The sequence below is a fragment of the Mobula hypostoma genome, chromosome 10 (assembly GCF_963921235.1).
Source record: "Mobula hypostoma chromosome 10, sMobHyp1.1, whole genome shotgun sequence".
Lineage (NCBI taxonomy): Eukaryota > Metazoa > Chordata > Chondrichthyes > Myliobatiformes > Myliobatidae > Mobula > Mobula hypostoma.
The window spans coordinates 62,204,726-62,226,688 of record NC_086106.1 but is presented as its reverse complement, the minus strand read 5'-3'; the positions used below and the strand labels follow the sequence as shown (position 1 = coordinate 62,226,688).

Genomic DNA, 21,963 nt, shown 5'->3' with positions numbered 1-21,963 from the left:
TTGGGTGTAATGGATGGTGAGGAAAAATATTAAAACTTGCAGTGAGCTCTGGACCAGCTGAAAAATGGGTTGAAAAATGGCAGAAGGATTTTAATGCAGACAAGTGTGAGGTGTTGCACTTTGGGAGGACAAACCAGGGCAGGATTTTCACAGAGCAGTGGGGCACTGAGGAGTCCAGTAGAACAGAGGGATCTGGGAATACTGATCTGTAATTCTCTAAAAGTAACTCCACAGGTAGATGGGTCATAAAGAAAGTTTTTGGCACATTGCTTTTCATAAATCAAAGTACTGAATTGGTGTGGACTAACTTGGAGCATTGTGTGATGTTTTGGTCACCTACCTACAGGAAAGATGTCAAAAAGATTGAAATAGTGCAGAGAAAATTTACAAGGATGTTGTCAGGACTCGAGGACCTGAGTGATAGGGAAAGGACGAATAGGTTAAGAGTTTATGTCCTGAAGCAAAGGAGAATGAAGGGAAATTTGATGGAAGTACTGTATATAAAACGATGAGGGGTATAGGTAGGGTAAATGCAAGAAGCCTTTTTCCACTGAGGTTGGGTAAGATTGCACAGAAGATCATGGGTTAAGAATGAAAAATGAAATGTTTGAGGGGAACATGAGGAGGAACTTCATCACTCAGATGGTGTTGAGAATGTGGAATGAGCTGCTAGTGGAAGTGGTGGATGCAGGTTCAATTTCAATATTTAAGGGACATTTGGATAAGTACATCAGACCATAAGGCCATAAGATACAGGAGCATATGTAGGCCATTCAGCCCATCGAATCTGCTCCTCCATTCAATCATGGGCTGATCCAATTTTTCCAGTCATCCCTACTCCCCTGCCTTCTCCCCATACCATTTGATGCTCTGGCTAATCAAGAACTTATCTATCTCTGCCTTAAATGCACCCAATGACTTGGCCTCCACAGCCACTCGTGGCAAAAAATTCCACAGATTTACGATCCTCCACATCTCAGTTCTAAATGGACGTCCTTCAATCCTGAAGTTGTACCCTCTGGTCCTAGACTCCCCTACCATGGGAAATAACTTTGCCATATCTAATCTGTTCAGGCCTTCTAACATTGGGAATGTTTGTGAGATCCCCTCCCATTCTCCTGAACTCCAGGGAATACAACCCAAGAGCTGCCAGATGCTCCACATGCGATAATCCTTTCATTCCTGGAATCATTCTCATGAATCTTCTCAGAATTTTCTCTAAAGTCAGTATATCCTTTCTAAGATAAGGAACCCAAAACTGCGCACAATACTCCAAGTGTGGTCTCATGAGTGCCTTTTGGAGCCTCAACATCACGTCCCTGCTCTTATATTCTATGCCTTTAGAAACAAATACCAACATTGCATTCGCCTTCTTCACCACCGACTCAACCTGGAGATGAACCTTTTGGGTATCCTTCACCAAGACTCCCAAGTTACTTTGCATCCCTGCATTTTGAATCCTCTCCCCATCTAAATAATAGCCTGCCCATTTATTTTTTTCCATCAAGGTACATGACCATACACCTTCCAACATTGTATTTCATTTGGCACTTCTTTGTCCCTTCCCCTAAACTATCTAAGTCTCCCTGCAGGCTCGCTTTTTCCTCAATACTACACGCTTCTCCACCTATCTTGTATCATCGGTAAATTTAGCCACAAGTCCATTAACCCCATAGTCCAAATCATTGACATACATCGTTAAAAAGCAGCATTCCCAACACCAACCCCCTGTGGAACTCCACTGGTGCCTGGCAGCCAGCCAGAATAGGATCCTTTTAATCCCACTCTCTGTTTTCTGCTGATCAGCCAATGCTCCACACATGCTAGTAACTCCCCTGTAGTTCCATGGACTCTTATCTTGCTAAGCAGCCTCATGTGTGGCACCTTGTCAAAGGCCTTCTGAAAATCCAAGTACACCACATCTACTGCATCTCCTTTGACTACCCTGCTTGCAGTTTCCTCAAAAAATTGCAGTAGGTTAGTCAAGCAGGATTTTCGTTTCAGATAACCATACTGGTTTTGGCCTAACTTGTCATGTGCCTCCAGGTACACTGTAATCTCATCCCTAACAATCGATTCCAACAACTTCCCAACCACTGATGTCAGGCTAACAGGTCTATAGTTTCCCACCCTTCTTAAATAGCAAAGTAACATTTACAATTTTCCAGTCATCTGATACAATGCCAGAATCTATCGATTCTTGAAAGGCCATTGTTAATGCCTCTGCAATCTCTCCAGCTACTTCCTTCAGAACCTGAGAGTGCATTCCATCAGGTCAGGAGAGTTATCCACCTTCAGACCATCAAGCTTCCTGAGCACCTTTTCAGTTGTAATTTTCACTGCACAAACTTCACTTCCCTGACACTCTTGAATGTCCAGTATACTGCAGACTGATGCAAAATACGTATTCAGTTCCTCTGCCATCTCATTACAGTATCTCCAGCATCATTTTCTATTGGTCCTGTATCTACCCTCAACTCTTTTACCCTTTATATACTTAAAAAAGCTTTTAGTATCTTCTTTGATATTAGTCGCCAGCTTCCTTTCATAATTCATCTTTTCCTTCCTAAGGACCTTCTTAGTTTCCTTTTGCAAGTTTTAAAAACTTCCCAGTCCTCTATCTTCCCACTAGCTTTGGCTTCCTTATATGCCCTCTCTTTTACTTTTACTTTGGCTCTGACTTCACTTGTCAACCACGGTAGTGTCCTTCTTCCATTCGAAAATTTCTTCTTATTTGGAATATATCTGTCTTGCACTTCCATCATTTTTCACAGAAACTCCAGCCATTGCTGCTCTGCTGTCCTTCCTGCTGGTGTCTCTTTCCAGTCAGCCTTGGCCAGTTCCCCTCTCATGCCATTGTAATTTCTTTATTCCACTGAAATACTGATGCATTGGAATTTAGTTTCTCCTTCTCAAATTTCAAAGTGAACTCGATCATATTGTGATCACTGTTCCCCAAAGGTTCCTTAACCTTAAGCTCTCTTACCACCTCCGGATCATTGCACATCACCCAATCCAACACAGTCGATCCCCTAGAGGGCTCAACAACAAGTTGTTATAAAAAGCCATTCCTTAGACATTCTACAAGTTCTCTCCCTTGAGGTCCGGTACTGGCCTGGTTTTCCTGATCCAGTTTCCTGTTAAATTTCCCAGTGATTATCATGACATTGCCCTTCTGACTCGCCTTTTGTATCTCCTGCTGTAATTTGTAATCCACATCCCGGCTGTTGTTTGGAAGCCTGTATACACCTGACATTAGAGTCCTTTTACCCTTGCCATTTCTTAACTCAACCCATAGAGACTCTACACCTTATGATCCTATGTCATCCCTTTCTAATGATTTAATAATATTTCTTATACACAGAGCCACACCACACCTTCTGCCTACTAACCTAGCTTTCCGATACACCGTATATCCTTGGATGTTCAGCTCAAATACATGCAAGGGGTATGGAGGGCTATGTGCAGATTGATGGGACGAGGCAGATTAATAGTGTGACATGGACTAAATGGGCCGAAGGGCCTGTTTCAGTGCTGTAGTGTCCTCGCCTTGGGAGAGGCAGCAGAGAGCTTGGAGGTCCTCATTGACTAGTCCATCCATCTCGAAAATCATCTGGCAGAGTGAAAGTGGGACCACTTCAGGAAGTCGAAGAGAGCTGGTCCGAGCCTGATCCCTACGCATTGCAATTCTGCTCCGCAAACTTGGGCCATAACCAGCCCAATGCATGTGCAAAACCTAGGCAAACCCATGCAGGTCGATTGCACTAGACTCTCCGCCGTTGAGGTCCCGGCTTCAGAGACAAGGTTGCTGCCTTTACTCTGGGGAAGCAAGTCAGCTGCGGGCCGAATCTCGAAAACTGCAGCCACCTGCGGAACTGCTAAGACCACCCCGTGTCTGGAAGACTGATGGTAGCAGCCACTATGCCCAATCCCTTAGATTCTGGTTTTGTGCTGAAGGTGGAGTTCACCTGGGATAAGAACTGGGGGCAACTGAAGACTTTTGTGGACTCTGGGCAGCAGGTAATTTTTCTGAATTAAGAAACCACCTATCAGTTCGACATCGAGTTGAGTCAGTCCTTGCCCGCAAATGTCTTGGACAGCCAATCGCTAGGTTCCGGGCAGATCCCACAAGAGACTATAATTGCAGGTGAGGCTAGTGGATCATGTGGAAGACATTAATTTCTACAATATTGACTGTCCACTCATACCCTTTACCCTCGGATACCCTTGGCTGTCCCAGCATAACCCATCCATGGACTGGAGAGAGGGGAGAATCATTGCTTGGTTCAGTCAATGTAAGATGCTTTGTTTAAGACATGGTTTTACGACACCCAGGCTCTCCAGTGACCAAGGGGGCAGGCTGCAATGCAAGGGAACTTGAGACCTTCTGGAGGCCTAGCGAAGTCCTCAATAGCAGACAAGCCAGTTCTGGCCAACAGGACACAGTCTGGTCAGAATCCCACAGGAACTGGAGAGTGGGGTCAATTGTATGTGCTTTCAGGCCCAGAGAGAAGCACCGTGGAGGAGTATATAATGGAAGTTCTTGCCACAGGCATCATTCGGCCCTCCAACTCACCCACCGGTGCAGATTTCTTCTTCGCACAAAAGAAAGATGGGAGCCTGTGGCCATGCATTGATTACAGGAGATTATACCGCATAACGAGCAAGGATCTTCTTCCTCTTATGAGTATAGCTTTCAGGATGCTCTAAGGGGGTGAGGGCATTCACAAAATTAGCCCTCCAGAATGCCTACAATCTGGTCTGTATCACGAACAGAGATGAGTGGAGGATGGCATTCAGTACACTGACAGGGCACTACGAGTACCAGGTTACGCCCTTTGGCCTTGCAAATGCCCCAGCCATTTTCCAAGCCTTTATAAAAGACATGCTCTGAGATACTCACCAGAAGAATGCCTTTGTCAACTTGGATGACATCCTAACCTTCTCAAAGTCCATGGAGGAGCACATCACTTATGTCAAGGGCATTTTAAGGAGGCTGCTAGACCATGGACTTTACGTCAGTTGGAGAAGTCTGAGTTTCATGTGACAACTGTTTCATTTTTGGGATTCATCATCTCCAGTGGTAATCTCAAGATGGACCTTACCAAGACTCAGGCAGTCAGACTGGCCACCACCATCCCATATCAAACAGGTCCAATGACTCCAGGGGTTTGCTCATTTCCACTGGAAGTTCATGAGGAACTTCAGCGAGGTGGCAGTTCCACCGACAGCCCTAAATAAGAAATCCGCAAGCACTTTTGTCTGGACTACTGAAGCAGAGGCTGCTTTTGCAGAGCTTAAACAGCAGTTTACTACAGCTCCCATCTTGGTTCCTCTTAACCCAGAGCCTCCCTTCTTTGTGGAGTTGCAGGCCTCAGATATTGGAGTCGGTAGCATCTTGACTCAGCAATCATCTTCAGACAGTAAGGTGCACTTGTGTCCATTCTTCTTCAGACAGCTTTCCCCAGTGGAGAGGAACTATAGAACCATAGAAACTACAGCACAGAAATAGGCCTTTGGCCCTTCTTGGCTGTGCCGAACCATTTTCTGCCTAGTCCCACTGACCTGCACACGGACCATATCCCTCCATACACCTCCCATCCGTGTATCTGTCCAATTTATTCTTAGATGTTAAAAAACAACCCGCATTTACCACCTTGTCTGGCAGCTCATTCCATGCTCCCAGCACTCTGTGTGAAGAAGCCCCCCCTAATGTTCCCTTTAAACTTTTCCCCCCTCACCCTTAACCCATGTCCTCTGGTTTTTTTTCTCCCCTTGCCTCAGTGGAAAAAGCCTGCTTGCATTCACTCTATCTATACCCATCATAATTTTATATACCTCTATCAAATCTCCCCTCATTCTTCTACGCTCCAGGGAATAAAGTCCTAACCTATTCAACCTTTCTCTGTAACTGAGTTTCTCAAGTCCCGGCAACATCCTTGTAAACCTTCCCTGCACTCTTTCAACCTTATTTATATCCTTCCTGTAATTTGGTGACCAAAACTGAACACAATACTCCAGATTCGGCCTCACCAATGCCTTATACAAACTCATCATAACATTCCAGCACTTCTACTCAATACTTCGATTAATAAAGGCCAATGTACCAAAAGCTCTCTTTACGACCCTATCTACCTGTGACGACACTTTTAGGGAATTTTGTATCTGTATTCCCAGATCCCTCTGTTCCACTGCACTCCTCAGTGCCTTACCATTAATCCTGTATATTCTACGTTGGTTTGTCCTTCCAACGTGCAATACCTCACACTTGTCAGTATTAAACTCCATCTGCCATTTTTCAGCCCATTTTTCCAGCTGGTCCAAGTCCCTCTGCAGGCTCTGAAAACCTTCATCACTGTCTACTACACCTCCAATCTTTGTATCATCAGCAAACTTGCTGATCCAATTTACCACATTATCATCCAGATCATTGATATAGATGACAAATAACAATGGACCCAGCACTGATCCCTGTGGCACACCACTAGTCACAGGCCTCCACTCAGAGAAGCAATTCTCTACCACCACTCTCTGGCTTCTTCCATCGAGCCAATGTCTAATCCAATTTACCACCTCTCCATGTATACCTAGCGACTGAATTTTCCTAACTAACCTCCCATGCGGGACCTTGTCAAAGGCCTTACTGAAGTCCATGTAGACAATATCCACTGCCTTCCCTTCATCCACTTTCCTGGTAACCTCCTCGAAAAACTCCAACAGATTGGTCAAACATGACCTACCACGCACAAAGCCATGTTGACTCTCCCTAATAAGCTCCTGTCTATCCAAATGCTTGTAGATTCTGTCTCTTAGTACTCCCTCCAATAACTTACCTACTACTGACGTTAAACTCACCGGCCTATAATTTCCCGGATTACTTTTCGATCCTTTTTTAAACAACGGAACAACATGAGCCACTCTCCAATCCTCCGACACTTCACCCGTAGACAGCGACATTTTAAATATTTCTGCCAGGGCCCCTGCAATTTCAACACTAGTCTCCTTCAAGGTCCGAGGGAACACTCTGTCAGGTCCCGGGGATTTATCCACTTTAATTTTCCTCAAGACAGCAAGCACCTCCTCCTTTTCAATCTGTACAGTTTCCATGGTCTCACTACTTGATTCCCTCAATTCCATAGATTTCATGCCAGCTTCCTTAGTAAATACAGACACAAAAAACCTATTTAAGATCTCCCCCATTTCCTTTGGTTCCGCACAAAGCCGACCACTCTGATCTTCAAGAGGACCAATTTTATCCCTTACAATCCTTTTGTTCTTAATATACTTGTAAAAGCTCTTGGGATTATCCTTCACTTTGACTGCCAAGGCAACCTCATGACTTCATTTTGCCCTCCTGATTTCTTTCTTCAGTATTTTCTTGCACTTCTTGTACTCCTCAAGCACCAGATTTACCCCCTGTTTCCTATACATTTCATACAACTCCCTCTTCTTCTTTATCAGAGTTGCAATATCCCTTGAGAACCAAGGTTCCTTATTCCTGTTCAATTTGCCTTTAATCCTGACAGGAACATACAAACTCTGCACTCTCAAAATTTCCCCTTTGAAGGCTTCCCACCTACCAATCACATCTTTGCCAGAGAACAACCTGTCCCAATCCACACTTTTTAGATCCTTTCTCATTTCTTCAAATTTGGTCTTCTTCCAGTTCAGAACCTCAACCCTAGGACCAGATCTATGCTTGTCCATGATCAAATTGAAACTAATGGTGTTATGATCACTGGAACCAAAGTGCTCCCCTACACAGACTTCTGTCACTTGCCCTAATTCGTTTCCTAACAGGAGATCCAATATTGCATCCCCTCTAGTTGGTCCCATATACTGATTTAGAAAACTTTCCTGAACACATTTTACAAACTCTAAACCATCTAGACCCCTAACAGTATGGGAGTCCCAAGCAATGTATGGAAAATTAAAATCCCCTACCATCACAATTTTAGGTTTCCTGCAGTTGCCTGCTATCTCTCTGCAGATTTGCTCTTCTAAGTCTCGTTGACTATTGGGTGGTCTGTAATACAATCCCACTAATGTGGCCATACCTTTCCTGTTTCTCAGCTCCACCCATAAGGACTCAGTAGACAAGCCTTCTAATCTGTCCTGCCTGAGCACTGCTGTAATATTTTCCCTAACAAGCAATGCTACTCCCCCACCTTTCATTCCTCTGCCTCAATCACATCTGAAACATCGGAACCCTGGAATATTAAGCTGCCAGTCCTGCCCCTCCTGTAGCCAAGTTTCACTAATTGTTACAACATCATAATTCCACGTGTCAATCCACGCCCTCAACTCATCCGCCTTCCCCGCAATACTCCTAGCATTGAAATATATACACCTCAGAAGACTTTTACCACCACTCACAAGCTTTCTATCAGCGGATTTGCTTAAACTTTCAATATCATTTATTTTCACCCCAGCCACACTGTCAGCTCTGGCACTCTGGTTCCCATCCCCCTGCAAATCTAGTTTAAAGCCTCCCCAATAGCACTAACAAACCTCCCTGAAAGAATATTGGTCCCCTGTGGTTCAAGTGTAACCCGTTTCTCTTGTACAGGTCCCACCTGCCCCAGAAGAGGTCCCAATGATCCTGAAATCTGAAACCCTGCCCCCTACACCAGTTCCTCAGCCACTTGTTCCTCCTCCAGAGCATCCTATTCCTACCCTCACTGGCACCTAGCACAGGTAGCAATCCTGAGATTACGACCCTTGAGGTCCTGCTTTTCAACTTCCTACCAAGCTCTCTATACTCACTGTCCAGGACCTCTTCACTCTTCCTTGCTATGTCATTGGTACCGATGTGGACCACGACATCTGGCTGGTCACCCTCCCACTTCAGAATGTCATGCAATCGATCAGAGACATCCTTGACCCTGGCACCTGGGAGGCAACAAACCATCCTGGATTCTCTGTCACGACCACAGAACCTTCTATCTGCACCTCTAACTATCGAGTCCCCTATCACTACCGCTCTCCTCTTTTCCCCCCTCCCTTCTGCACTGCAGAGCCAGACTCAGTGCCAGAGATCCGGCTACTGTAGCTAGTCCCAGGTAAGTCATCCCCCCCAACAGTATCCAATGCGGTATACTTGTTGCTGAGGGGAATGGCCACAGGGGAACCCTGCTCTGCCTGCCCTTTCCTCTTCCCTTGCCTGACAGTGACCCAATTTCCTGTCCTCTGCTCCTTTGGCGTAACTACCTCCCTGTAGCTACGATCTATAATCTCCTCATTCTCCCAAATGATCCGCAGGTCATCCAGCTCCTGCTCCAGTTCCCTAACATGGTTTGTCAGGAGCTGCAGCTGGATGCACTTCTTGCAAGTGTCGTTGTCAGGGACGCCGGAGGGCTATGTCATCAGAAATCAGGAACTTCTTGCAATTAAGTTAACTTTGGAGAAATGGCACCATTGGCTAGAGGGGGCCAAGAACCCTTTTATCATTTGGACTGACCATAAAAACCTGACCTGTATTCAGCCTATATGACTGAATTCCAGGCATACCAGGTGGTCTTTTTTTTCCAGTCCTGATGAAGGGTTTTGGCCCGAAATTTCAACTGTACTTTTTTTCCATAGATGCTGCCTGGCCTACTGAGTTCCACCAGCATTTTGTGTGTGTCTGCAGATTTTCTCTTGCTATGTGGAATTTGTTTTTTAAAGGGTATAATTTCATCCTGACCTAACAACCGGGGTCTCAGAACCAGAAACCGTACGCCCTGTCCTGTCAGTTTGGCAAACCGAACGAGAGGAGCAGCCCACCACCATTTTGCCCCAAGCCAGGGTCGTAGTGCCAATTCATTGAGGAATTGATGTTCTTGTTCACAAGGCCCAAGTACAAAGGGAGATTCCTGAGAACAGGCCTTCGGTCCACTGTTCGTCCGAAGTTCCTTCCGGCCCCAGGTACTGCATTGAGGCCATTCGTCAAAAATAACTGCACACCCAGGGAATGCCAGGACCCTCGAGTTTATCAAGAGGAAGTATTGGTGGCCTGGAATGATGACAGAAGGTTGCAGGCATATGAGGCGTGCAACTGGAAAAAGGAGCCCCATACCCGAACTCAAGGGCTAATCCGCCTCCTACCCATTCTGAAAAATCCCTGGGCACACATCTCCATGGACTTTGTCATGGGTCTCCCGCCATCCAAGGGGAAGTCGGTCATCACGGTGGTTGTCGATTAGTTTTCAAAAGCCTGCAAGCTCATTGCCTTGGAGAAGCGACCTTCCGCAACAGAAATGGCTGAGATTGTCCTGGACCGGGTCTTCAGGGTCCACAGATTCCCAGTGAACATTGTCTCAAATCGTGGTCCTCAATACTCATCATATTTCTGGAAGGATTTCTGTAAACTGATAAGTGCAATAGCAAGCCTTTCCTCCAGGTTTCAATCACAGTCCCACGGCCAGCCGGAGTGGACCAACCAAGTTTAAGGATGGAACCCGGGATGCCTGGCCTTGGAAGGATCTGATGAGTAGTGTGACCATTTGATATGGGCAGAGATCGCCCACAACACCCTATAGGATCTTGTCCAACACTACAAGGAGAAACCAATGAAGGCATGAGAGACTTTGCTGGCCTCCACAGAGAACGGATACTAAGGCAAAGAAGTCTGGGACCCACATTATAGCCTGGGCAACAGGACTGGCTGTCCACTCATAACTTACTTCTCTGAGTGGAATCTAGAAAGTTGGCGCCCATGTGTATTGATTCCTTTAAGTTCCTGAAAGAAAGTAAACTCGGTGGCTTCCAGCTTGCAGCTCCTCAAGACCCTAAAGATCAACCTCGGCTTCCACATTTCTAAATTAAAACCTGTCTGCACCAACTCCTTTGTCCCATCACCATCTGCCCCGCCACCACCCAGGTTTATCGAGGGGGAGCAGGTCTTCATGGTGAAGAGACTTTTGGACTCACATACTGTTAGAGGTGTTCGGCAATACCAAGTGGACTGGGAGAGAGTTGGACCGGAGGAAAGGTGCTGGGTGCCGGGAAGAGACATCCTGGGTCCAACTCTCATCCATGATCAGGGCCGTGAGGAGTCAGCCATAGTGGAGGGGGTCCTGTTACGAGATGCTCCCCACCACACCAGCTTCTGATATTAAAACACACTAACTCTCTGGAGTATGGATAGTAGGCATGGCCTCTTTAAAGGCTTAACATGTTCCCATTAATTGATAATCATATTTTGGGCACCGAGAATTGAGCACTTAAGGAACACCTGAACAGAGGTTCTTTGCTCAATCATAATCCTACCAGTGATTTCGTCCAGCGTTTGTTTTGTGCTCAGTCCCTTGATCCTGTTTCAGATCGTGTCTTGGTCTTGGCCTCGGATACTCCAGCATTTGGCTCCAAGCCATCCTTGTCAAGGACACCTGTCAGATTTTGTTCTTTTTAAGCAAATAAAACATGTTGTGCAGGAGCATTACCTTGTTTACATTATGTACTAAAAACGAGTAGAATATCTCATGGTTCATGTCATGCACAGTATTTGCAAATTTGCAAATTACTAGATGGCAACCTAATTTGGATCACTTTACTTTCTTGTTTGGCCTTTTCTGTAAATAATTAGAGTCTCCCTAACAATAGTCAGGACAATGAAAGGGTAAAGGAGGCCAGCAATATTCAGTTGGTAAGGCAGGGCAGGAGGAAGAACAAGTGGAACTGTTTTGAGATTCAGACAAGTTCATCACAACACGACCGCTCAGTAGTTCAAATATCGCTGCTCGAACAAAGTACACGTTTCCTAGAATGGCTTATGCATATTTGCTTGGCAATCACTTGCATCATAGTAGCAATGAGGATTTACATGTTCCACAGTCAAATTTTCAGTTCCTTAAACTTGATGCCTGACTGATGAAGGCCAGCATGCTAAATGTTTTCTTCACCATCCTGTCTACTTGAGAGGTCAGTTTCTATGAAATGTGCACTTATGCTCTCTGGTCTCTCTGTTCCATAACGCTGGTCATTACCCTCTCATTCCATCCTCAGCCCATTTTCCTAAGTGATCAAAATCTCTTTGTAATTCATTGTAATCTGCTTCAGATCAACAAGACCCCCTAATTTAATATCATCAACAAACTTGCTAATTGTATCATATTCATTCACATCCAAATCATGGGTTAATTCTTGGACTGCAGGAAGTGGTTCTGACAGCTTTGACCAACTTTTTCCTCCACCAATTGACACTGTTTCCCCAACTTATTGATGTATCAGATGATATGAGACACAATCTCCACTGTGTGGGAGAGTGGATCAGTTCTGTCCTTAGTCTGTCAAATACCCACTATATGATCACCTCTGTAGTCCCTCATCAACCTTGGGAGTGAAACATCAAACCTCCTTGCTTGAGGAGCCCTTAATTTGTCTCAGCTGCTTGTCCTGCATATTCCTTCAGAGATTACGTTAGAGGAGATCCAAGCGTGAACACAAGGGACAACCCAGGAACAACATAGATGGTGAATTGTTGGTTCAGAAGTGTGCTACATTGTGATATACAAGGAGGAAATTGGTGAGCTTCTGATTCAGTGTCAGTGTAGTGCCTTTGCTTGTAGTGTGTTCTTCAAACTCCAGCCAAACTCCTCTTTTTAGTCAGTATGGGTGGAAGTCAGGAACAAGAAGGGAACAGTTACTTTATTGGGAGTATTCTATAGGCCCCCTGGTAGTAGCTGAGATACCGAGGAGCAGATTGGGAGGCAGATTTTGGAAAGGTGCAAAAATAACAGGGTTGTTATCATGGGTGACTTTAACTACCTTAATATTGATTGGCACCTTATTAGTTCCAATGGCTTAGACGGGGCAGAGTTTGTTAAGTGTGTCCAGGACGGATTCCTGTCACAGTATGTTGACAGGCCGACTAGGAGGAATGCTATACTAGATCTAGTATTAGGTAACAAACCGAGTAAGGTCACAGATCTCTCAGTAGGTGAGCATCTGGGGGACAGTGACCACCGCTCCCTGGTCTTTAACATTATCATGGAAAAGAATAGAATAAGAGGGGACAGGAAAAATTTTAATTGGGGAAGGGCAAATTATGAGGCTATAAGGCTAGAACTTGCGGGTGTGAATTGGGATGATGTTTTTGCAGGGAAATGTACTATGGACATGTGGTCGATGTTTAGGGATCTCTTGCAGGATGTTAGGGATGAATTTGTCCCGGTGAGGAAGATAAAGAATGGTAGGGTGAAGGAACCATGGGTGACAAGTGAGGTGAAGAATCTAGTCAGGTGGAAGAAGGCAGCATACATGATGTTTAGGAAGCAAGGATCAGATGGGTCTATTGAGGAATATAGGGTAGCAAGAGAGCTTAAGGGGCTGAGGAGAGCAAGAAGGGGGCATGAGAAGGCCTTGGCGAGTAGGGTAAAGGAAAACCCCGAGGCATTCTTCAGTTATGTAAAGAACAAAAGGATGACAGGAGTGAAGGTAGGACCTATTAGAGATAAAGGTGGGAAGATGTACCTGGAGGCTGTGGAAGTGAGCGAGGTCCTCAATGAATACTTCTCTTCGATATTCACCAATGAGAGGGAACTTGATGACGGTGAGGACAATATGAGTGAGGTTGATGTTCTGGAGCATGTTCATATTAAGGGAGAGGAGGTGTTGGAGTTGTTAAAATACATTAGGACAGATAAGTTCCCCAGGCTGCTCCACGAGGCGAGAGAAGAGATTGCTGAGCCTCTGGCTAGGATCTTTATGTCCTCGTTGTCCACAGGAATGTACAGACCAGTGAGCCTTACATCTGTGGTGGGAAAGCTGTTGGAAAAGATTCTAATAGATAGGATCTATAGGCATTTAGAGAATCATGGTCTGATCAGGGACAGTCAGCATGGCTTTGTGAAGAGCAGATCATGTCTAACAAGCCTGATAGAGTTCTTTGAGGAGGTGACCAGGCATATAGATGAGGGTAGTACAGTGGATGTGATCTACATGGATTTTAGCAAGGCATTTGACAAGGTTCCACATGGTAGGCTTAAACAGAAAGTTAGAAGGCATGGGATCCAGGGAAGTTTGTCCAGGTGGATTCAGAATTGGCTTGCCTGTAGAAAGCAGAGGGTCGTGGTAGAGGGAGTACATTCGGATTGGAGGATTGTGACTAGTGGTGTCCCACAAGGATCGGTTCTGGGACCTCTAATTTTTGTGATATTTATTAACGACCTGGAAGTGGGGGTAGAAGGGTGGGTTGGCAAGTTTGCAGACGACACAAAGGTTGGTGGTGTTGTGGATAGTGTAGAAGCTTGTCAAAGATTGCAGAGAGACATTGATAGGATGCAGAAGTGGGCTGAGAAGTGGCAGCAGTTCAACCTGGAGAAGTGTGAGCTGGTACACTTTGGAAGGACAAACTCCAAGGCAGAGTACAAAGTAAATGGCAGGATTCTTGGTAGTGTGGAGGAGCAGAGGGATCTGGGGGTACATGTCCACAGATCCCTGAAAGTTGCCTCACAGATAAATAGGGTAGTTAAGAAAGCTTATGGGGTGTTAGCTTTCATAAGTCGAGGGATAGAGTTTAAAAGCCTCCGCACACTGATTTGTCTATTGTCAATTCTTTCTGATCTGCAGTAGTGAGTTTAAGTGTTGGAGCACAATAGCCAAGTTTAGCAGGAACCTATTATATTAATTGATAGATCCTAAAAGAACCGCAACTGTGACATGTCCTTTGGCTTTGGAGCATCCACCACTGCTTAATTTTCTCAGCACACTTGTGTAATCCTGGTGCATCAATGGTGTGACAACCTTAAATGATTTTTTTTTGGCAAGAATTCACATTTGTTGCATTATGCTCTGAGCCCATAATCTTCCAATCTTTTTTAACAGAATCTTGAGATTTTGGAGATGCTCCTTATCATCCTTACTGGTAACAATGATGTCATCCAGGTTACATTGAGTGCTTGGACAGACTTGCAATACTTAGTCCATAGTTTTCTGCCAGGGTACAGGTGCAGGTGCTACTCCAAAAATAAGACTATTATAGTGATAAAGCCCTTTGTGAGTTTTTATAGTGAGAATCATCTTCCATTTCCATCTGTAAGTAGGCATCAGCTAAGCCCACTTTGGTGAATGTTTTCCATTATGGATATTTGCAAAGATATCCTCTATTCTGCACAGAACTGGATGCAGAATATCTGGTTCATGTTGACCTTAAAATCAACACAATTCCTGACAGGCCAATTCTTCTTGGCTACTTGGACCACTGGCATTGCCCATGAATTCCATTCATCTTTGGAAAGAATTCCTTCAGTCTCCATGTGATCTACCTCACTGGCTACTTTATCTCAGATAGTATAAGGAAAAGGGTGGGCTTTGTAAAACTTGAGTGTGGCATTTTCATTTAAAACTATATGGTTGAGTTTTCCAATACCATGAACACTGCTGTGACATCATCCAGTAAAAGTTCTCCAGTGTAAGATCTTAGCTGGATATCTGCAGGTTTCATTTTAGTTAGGTGCTATTTTTGAATGCTTTCAAGATCCCTCAAATCCCATCACTGAACTGACAATATTCAGACAACTTCATCAAGTTAGCCCTATACTCAGAAATGTACCCCCTTTCTTTTGATTCTGCTTACTAAACTAAAACCATTCTGTAATCATTAGTGGTTTCAATTCTAAATGTTCCTGTAGCAGTTTCCCGATATCTGCAGAGCTCATTTCCGCAGGTTTGATTATAGCTGTCAAATTTCAAAGCAAACTGTATGCTGTTCCACCCAATGCATTCAGCAAAACTGGCACTTTCTTCTTATAGTATATTCCATTTGCTTTAAAATACTGCTCACTTCACTTAGTATACAATATCCAGTTATCTATTGAGCAATTGAACACATCCATTTTTCCAATGTAGTGAGCCATTTATGCTTTTTTAAGTTTGTTTTTTATCACCCAGTACACATTAGTTATAAGCCCCTGAAATTGTCCTTTTTCTGTTTGTTTTTTAACCTGACCATCTCTGTTCCTTCTTGAAGATGCACATGCTGTGCTGGTTATTTACTCAATCATTTCTCACTGCATTTTTTAAAAACTTGAACATTTTGCTACACTTCAACAGGTAAGTAATAATCTTGGGTTTGTTTAAAACTTATCCATTGTCACAGTTATGTTTTGTATCTTTAAAACAAAACTAATTGAAAGAAAAATACAGAGCCAGGAGTAACTGTGTACGTTTCATTTTTTTACTTTAGTGTGGCACTTGCATATGCCGTGGTGGCAAGATGATGTATGCCATTGACCTACTTTTACATATAACCCATAATGAAGAATGTTTAATCTAACTATAAATTTACAATATTACTGAAATATTAAATACACTATTTTCTTTAGTGATATAGTGTGGAGTAGGCCCTTCCAGGCCTCTGAGCCACACCTCCCCAGCAACCCCACAACCCCAATTAACCGGAAGCTAATCACAGGACAATTTACTATGACCAATTAACCTAGCTGGAACATCTTTGAACTATGAAGGGCAACCAGAGCACTTAGGGAAAACCCATGCATTCCTCAGTGGGGACATACAGTGACCTCTTACAGAATGGCGCCCAAATTGAACTCTGAATTCCAGAACTCCGAGCTGTGATAGCATTGTGCTAACAGCAACACTATCATTGGCCACCCCGCCCCTGTCTTCTTGAACTTCGCCAGTGGCTAACTACTAAGTAAATATCTCTACGAGGCTATCTGCAATTTCTTCACTGACCTCCCATAATATGCAAGGGGTGCACTTGTTCAGGTCCTGGGAATTTTCCCAACTTAATATGTATCAAATAAGTCTAGATAAATAGGATCTGTAAAAAACAGTGTACTGAAGAAATTAATGTGGCTGAAAGATTATAAATCACTGGAACCCAGTGACTTGTCTCCCATGTTTTTGAAAAGAATGGCTTGGAGGTTGTGGATACACTGGCTATCACTTTTCAAAGTACCATAGATTCTAAAATGTCACCTATAGGATGAAAGGTAGAAAATATAACCCCATTTGGAGGAACCTCGGGCCAGTTAGCCTACCATTGATAATAGGCTAAGTGTTAGGATGTTCTTAAGGAAGTGGAATCTTGACACTAAGAAAATACTAATGGGACTAGGCAGGATTAACAGTGGATTTTTAAAAGGAAATTCATGATCATCAAAATGATTAAAACTGTTTGAACTGGGAAATAGCAAAACAGTGAATTGATGTGATCTATTTGCATTTTTAAAAGTCCTTTGATAAGGTGCCAATCATGAAGTAAAATGAGAGTAAATGAGATTAGGATTAATTTTGAGGCATGGATTGAGAACACACTAACAGATAGAAAATAGTTTGGGAATAAATAGGTAATTTGCAAGTGGGTAGGTTGTGACAAGTGGCTTGCAGCAAGTTCGATGCTGGGCTCCAGCTGTTCACAATATATGTCAATAATTCCGTTAAGGGGACGTAGTGTATTATATCCAAGTTTACTAACAACATAAAGCAGGATGGCTAAATAGAAAGTTATAAGGTGAGTACAGTTAAACTTCAGGGGGATGTAAAAAGATTATGTCAGAGACATGGAAACAGAATATAGTACGAAATGAGATCATCTGCATTAGTTAAAAAGGCAGTGTATATTTTAACATAACACGAAATAATCTATTGGAGAAAGTCAGCAGGTTGAGCAGCATCTGTTGTGGAAGAGCAATTGTCAATGGTTTAGTTTGAAACCTTGTATTACGACCAACATCTGTAGTCTCCTTTGACACCATTTTTTAATGGATCACTGAGTTAATTGAGGTGGGGGAAAGGGGGCAAGGAAATGCCAATGAGGAGAGATTGAGCAGATTTAGATTATGAAAGTTGATCTACATGATCTAAACATACCACATTCTAATTGAGCTTGTATAGTTAGTTGCAAGATTGCTTTCCCTCTAGGCTGAGTTGTCTAAAACCACGAGATCTCAAAATAAAGTGTAACAAATTCAAGATCAGCAAAAGAACAAACTTGCTCCTCCAGAGAGTAGTGGATCTCAGGAATCTCCTTCAAAAGTGAAGAGTAGCATCAGATCATAGGGTATATCCAAGAAGATTAAGGGCTATATTCTGGTATTATGGGAATCGGATATGGGTTCATGCAGGGAAGTGGCACTGGCCTAAAATGAAATCACCCATGATTTTCTTGGCAGAGTAGCATCAAGGGTCTGAATGGCCATCTCTTGCTTCTAATTCTTATATTCTAAACCACATGCTAACCTCTAGGTTTAAGTATTTTACAACATTTTTTACTAATCTTTCTCCCTATTCCATTAAATTTATGATCCTGCTTTGTTTGTCCCTCTACTAATGTAAGAGGTCATTTCTTTCTATTCTGACTAAACCTCAGTTGTCTTCCCTCCAACTGTCCTGTTTCAAAGATAACTCACTCAGCTATATATTCTCACGTATCAAATTGCCTGCTGTTGCAATATTCCTTTCCAGGGCAGTTATATTTGTTTATAAAATGGTGAACAAAATGTACACTGTGCTCAGCGGTGACCTAACTCACAGTCTGTTTCATGCCAGACGGTTGTATCTGGTGCATTGCTTAGTTCGATCCTTGGAAAGGGGCAGCATCAAAGTTATTTGGCTCAAAACACAAGGCAGAAGATAATATTACCCAACTAATAAACTAAATAATCAGGTAACAATTTAAGTGCATTGACATACCCTCTAATGCAAATGCTTCTTTGACAGTGAAAGGGACACCAAGGTAAGGAACACTCTCTTCAAGTGATTTTTCATCTTCATTTCCTTTGGCAAGTCTTTCATCCACCTGCTGAGCCTCTTTCAAGGCAGCTGAAAATCTAGACCGGCAATATGGTAGACAAACAAAATGCAATGGATATAAAGATTCAATGCTGTAGCTCTGTGATGTACAAGTCAAAATCTTAGCTTTATGAAACTGAGTTTAATATAAATGTTAGTAAGTAATATTGTCATTATTGAGGCAAATACAATAACATCCATTGTATGATACCCAAAGGAAAATGGTATGATAGTTTACACATTTTACACTGAAGAGTACAGAACAGGAGGAGCCCTTCAGCCCACAATATTGTACTGAACGAGCTAAAAAGTAAATCAAAAACCCACAAAAAGTAATCCCTACTAAATGTCCATATCCCTCCACCTTTCTCACATTCATATGCCTATCCAAACATCGCAGAAAAGCCTCTAATCTATCAGCCTCTACCATCCAATCAGGCAACATATTTCAGGCATCCAACACTCACTGAGTAAAACACTTACCCCTCACATCCTCTTTGAACCTACCTCACTCTGACGTTCAATGCATGCCCTCTGGTATTAGATATCCTCCCCCCCCACCCCCGTCTACTATATCTATGTCTCCCGTAATCTTACAAACCTCTGTCAGATCTCCCGAGCCTACATAAACTCTTTTGAACTCCATATCTCCGCTAATAAAAGCGAGCATTCCATAAAACTTCTTAACCACCCTATTAACCTGTGTAGCCACTTTCATGGAGCTATGAACTTGGACCCCAAGTTCTCTCTACTCCACAGCACTGCTCAGGGTCTTTCCCTTAATAGTGTACTATTTCCTTACATTTGCCCTACCAAGGCCTAACACCTCACATTTATCTGGGTTAAACTCCATCTGTCATTTCTCTGCCCATGTCTGCAACTGATCTATATTGTGTTGTATTCTTTGCCAGTTTTCTACACTATCCACAACTCCACCAATCTTGGTATCATCCACAAACTTACTAACTCACCCACTTACATTTTACCCAGGTCATTTGATATATCACAAACAGCAAAGATCCCTGTGGAACAGCAGCAATCATAGACCTCCTTCCAACCACTACCCTCTGTCTCCTATGCGCAAGCCAGTTCTGAATCCAAGCCACCAATTAGCTGTAGACCCCATGCATCTTAAACTTCTGGATTAGCCTCCCATAAGGGACTTTGTCAAAGGCCTTATGAAAATCCATGTAGACAACATCCACTGCCCTACTTTCATGAATCTCTCTCATCGTTTTGTTAAAAAGCTCAAGTCGGTAAAACATGACCTACCCCGCACAAAGCCATGCCATGCTGGCTCTCCACAATTAGGCCATGGGTTTCTAAATGCTCATATACCCTATCTCTAAGAATTTTCTCCAGCACTTTACTACAACTGATGTGAGACTCACTGGCCTATAGTTCCCAGTGTTTTCCCTTATTCCTATCTTAAATAGAGGTAAAACATTAGCCACTTGCCTGTCTTCTGGGGCCTCACTTGTACCGAGATAGGACATGAAGACACTGGTCAAGACCCCAGCAAACTTGTCTCCTGCCTCCCTGAGGGCTTATTCACCTTAATTCTCTTTAAGAGTCCCAGCACTTCCTCCTCCTTCAGCTATAAATGCCCTAACCTATTTATATGCTCAGCATTGATCTCCTAGTCCTCCACGTCCTTTTCCTTGGCAAATACTGAAGCAGGGTACTTTTTTAGAACCTCACTCACGTTCTCTACCTCCAAGCAAATGTTCCCCTCTTTATCCTTGAGTGATCATACGCTCTCCCTAGTTATCCTCTTGCTGTTGATGTATGTAGAGAATGCTTTGAGATTCACCTTAATCTTACATGTCAAGGACTTTTCATGACCTCTCCTGGCTTTCCTACTTCCCTTCTTTAGTCCTTTCTGGCATCTTTATAATCCTCATGTGCTGTGTTTGAATCAAACTTCAGAAGATTAACATACTTTTCCTTTTTCTTCTTGACTAAATTCATCACCTCTCTGGACCATAAGACCATAAGACAAAGGTGCAGAAGTCGGCCATTCGTCCCATTGAGTCTGCTCCACCATTTTATCATGAGCTGATCCATTCTCCCATTTAGTCCCACTTCCCCACCTTCTCACCATAACCTTTGATGCCCTGGCTCCTCAGATACCTATCAATCTCTGCCTTAAATACACCCAATGACTTGACTTCCACTACCACCCGTGGCAACAAATTTCACAGATTCACTCTGGCTAAAAAAATTTTGATGCATCTCTATTCTGAATAGGCACCCTTTAATCCTTAAGTCATGCCCTCTCGTACTAGACTCCCCCACCATGGGAAACAACTTTGCCACATCCACTCTGTCCATGCCTTTCAACATTAGAAATGTTTCTATGAGGTCCCCCCTCATTCTTGTAAACTCCAAGGAGTACAGTCCAAGAGCGGTCAAACGTTCCTCATATGTTAATCCTCTCATTCCCGGAATCATTCTAGTGAATCTCCTCTGAACCCTCTCCAACGTCAGCACATCCTTTCTTAAATAAGGAGACCAAAACTGCACACAGTACTCCAAGTGAGGTCTCACCAGCGCCTTATAGAGCCTCAACATCACATCCCTGCTCCTATACTATATTCCTCGAGAAATGAATGCCAACATTGCATTCGCCTTCTTCACCACCGACTCAACCTGGAGGTTAATCTTCAGGGTATCCTGCACGAGGACTCCCAAGTCCCGTTGCATCTCAGAACTTTGAAATCTCTCTATTTGAATAATAGTCTGCCCATTTACTTCTTCTACCAAAGTGCATAACCATACACTTTCCAACATTATATTTCATTTGCCACTTCTCTGCCCATTCTCCCAATCTATCCAAGTCTCTCTGCAGACTCTGTTTCCTCAGCACTATCAGCCCCGTCACCTATCTTTGTATCATCAGCAAACTTGGCCACAAGCCATCTATTCCATAATCCAAATTGTTGATGGACAAAGTAAAAAGTGGCCCCAACACGGACCGCTGTGGAATACCACTGCTAACCGGCAGCCAACCAGAATAGGATCCCTTTATTCCCACTCTGTTTCCTGCCAATCAGCCAATGCTCTATCCACGTATGTAACTTTCCCGTAATTCCATGGGCTCTTACCTTGTTTAGCAGCCTCATGTGTGGCACCTTGTCAAAGGCCTTCTGAGAATCCAAATACACAACATTCACTGCATCTCCCTTGTCTAGCCTATTCCCAACCACCGATGTCAAGCTAACA

At 43.6% G+C, this 21,963-nt stretch overlaps 1 protein-coding gene across 6 annotated transcripts in view; it reads right to left on the bottom strand.

Annotated features, from left to right (window-relative positions):
- The window catches only part of LOC134352943 (fatty-acid amide hydrolase 2-like), a 76,781-nt gene that overhangs the window by 29,036 nt on the left and 25,782 nt on the right, over positions 1-21,963 (bottom strand). For all 6 annotated transcript variants that reach the window (XR_010019514.1, XM_063060600.1, XM_063060603.1 and 3 more), the window contains one exon: positions 18,640-18,776. Coding sequence is in view for 5 of the 6 variants with exons in the window: in XM_063060600.1 (XP_062916670.1) it covers positions 18,640-18,776 (137 nt within the window). In the remaining variant the exon portion in view is untranslated. The remainder of the gene's footprint in view (positions 1-18,639; positions 18,777-21,963) is intronic.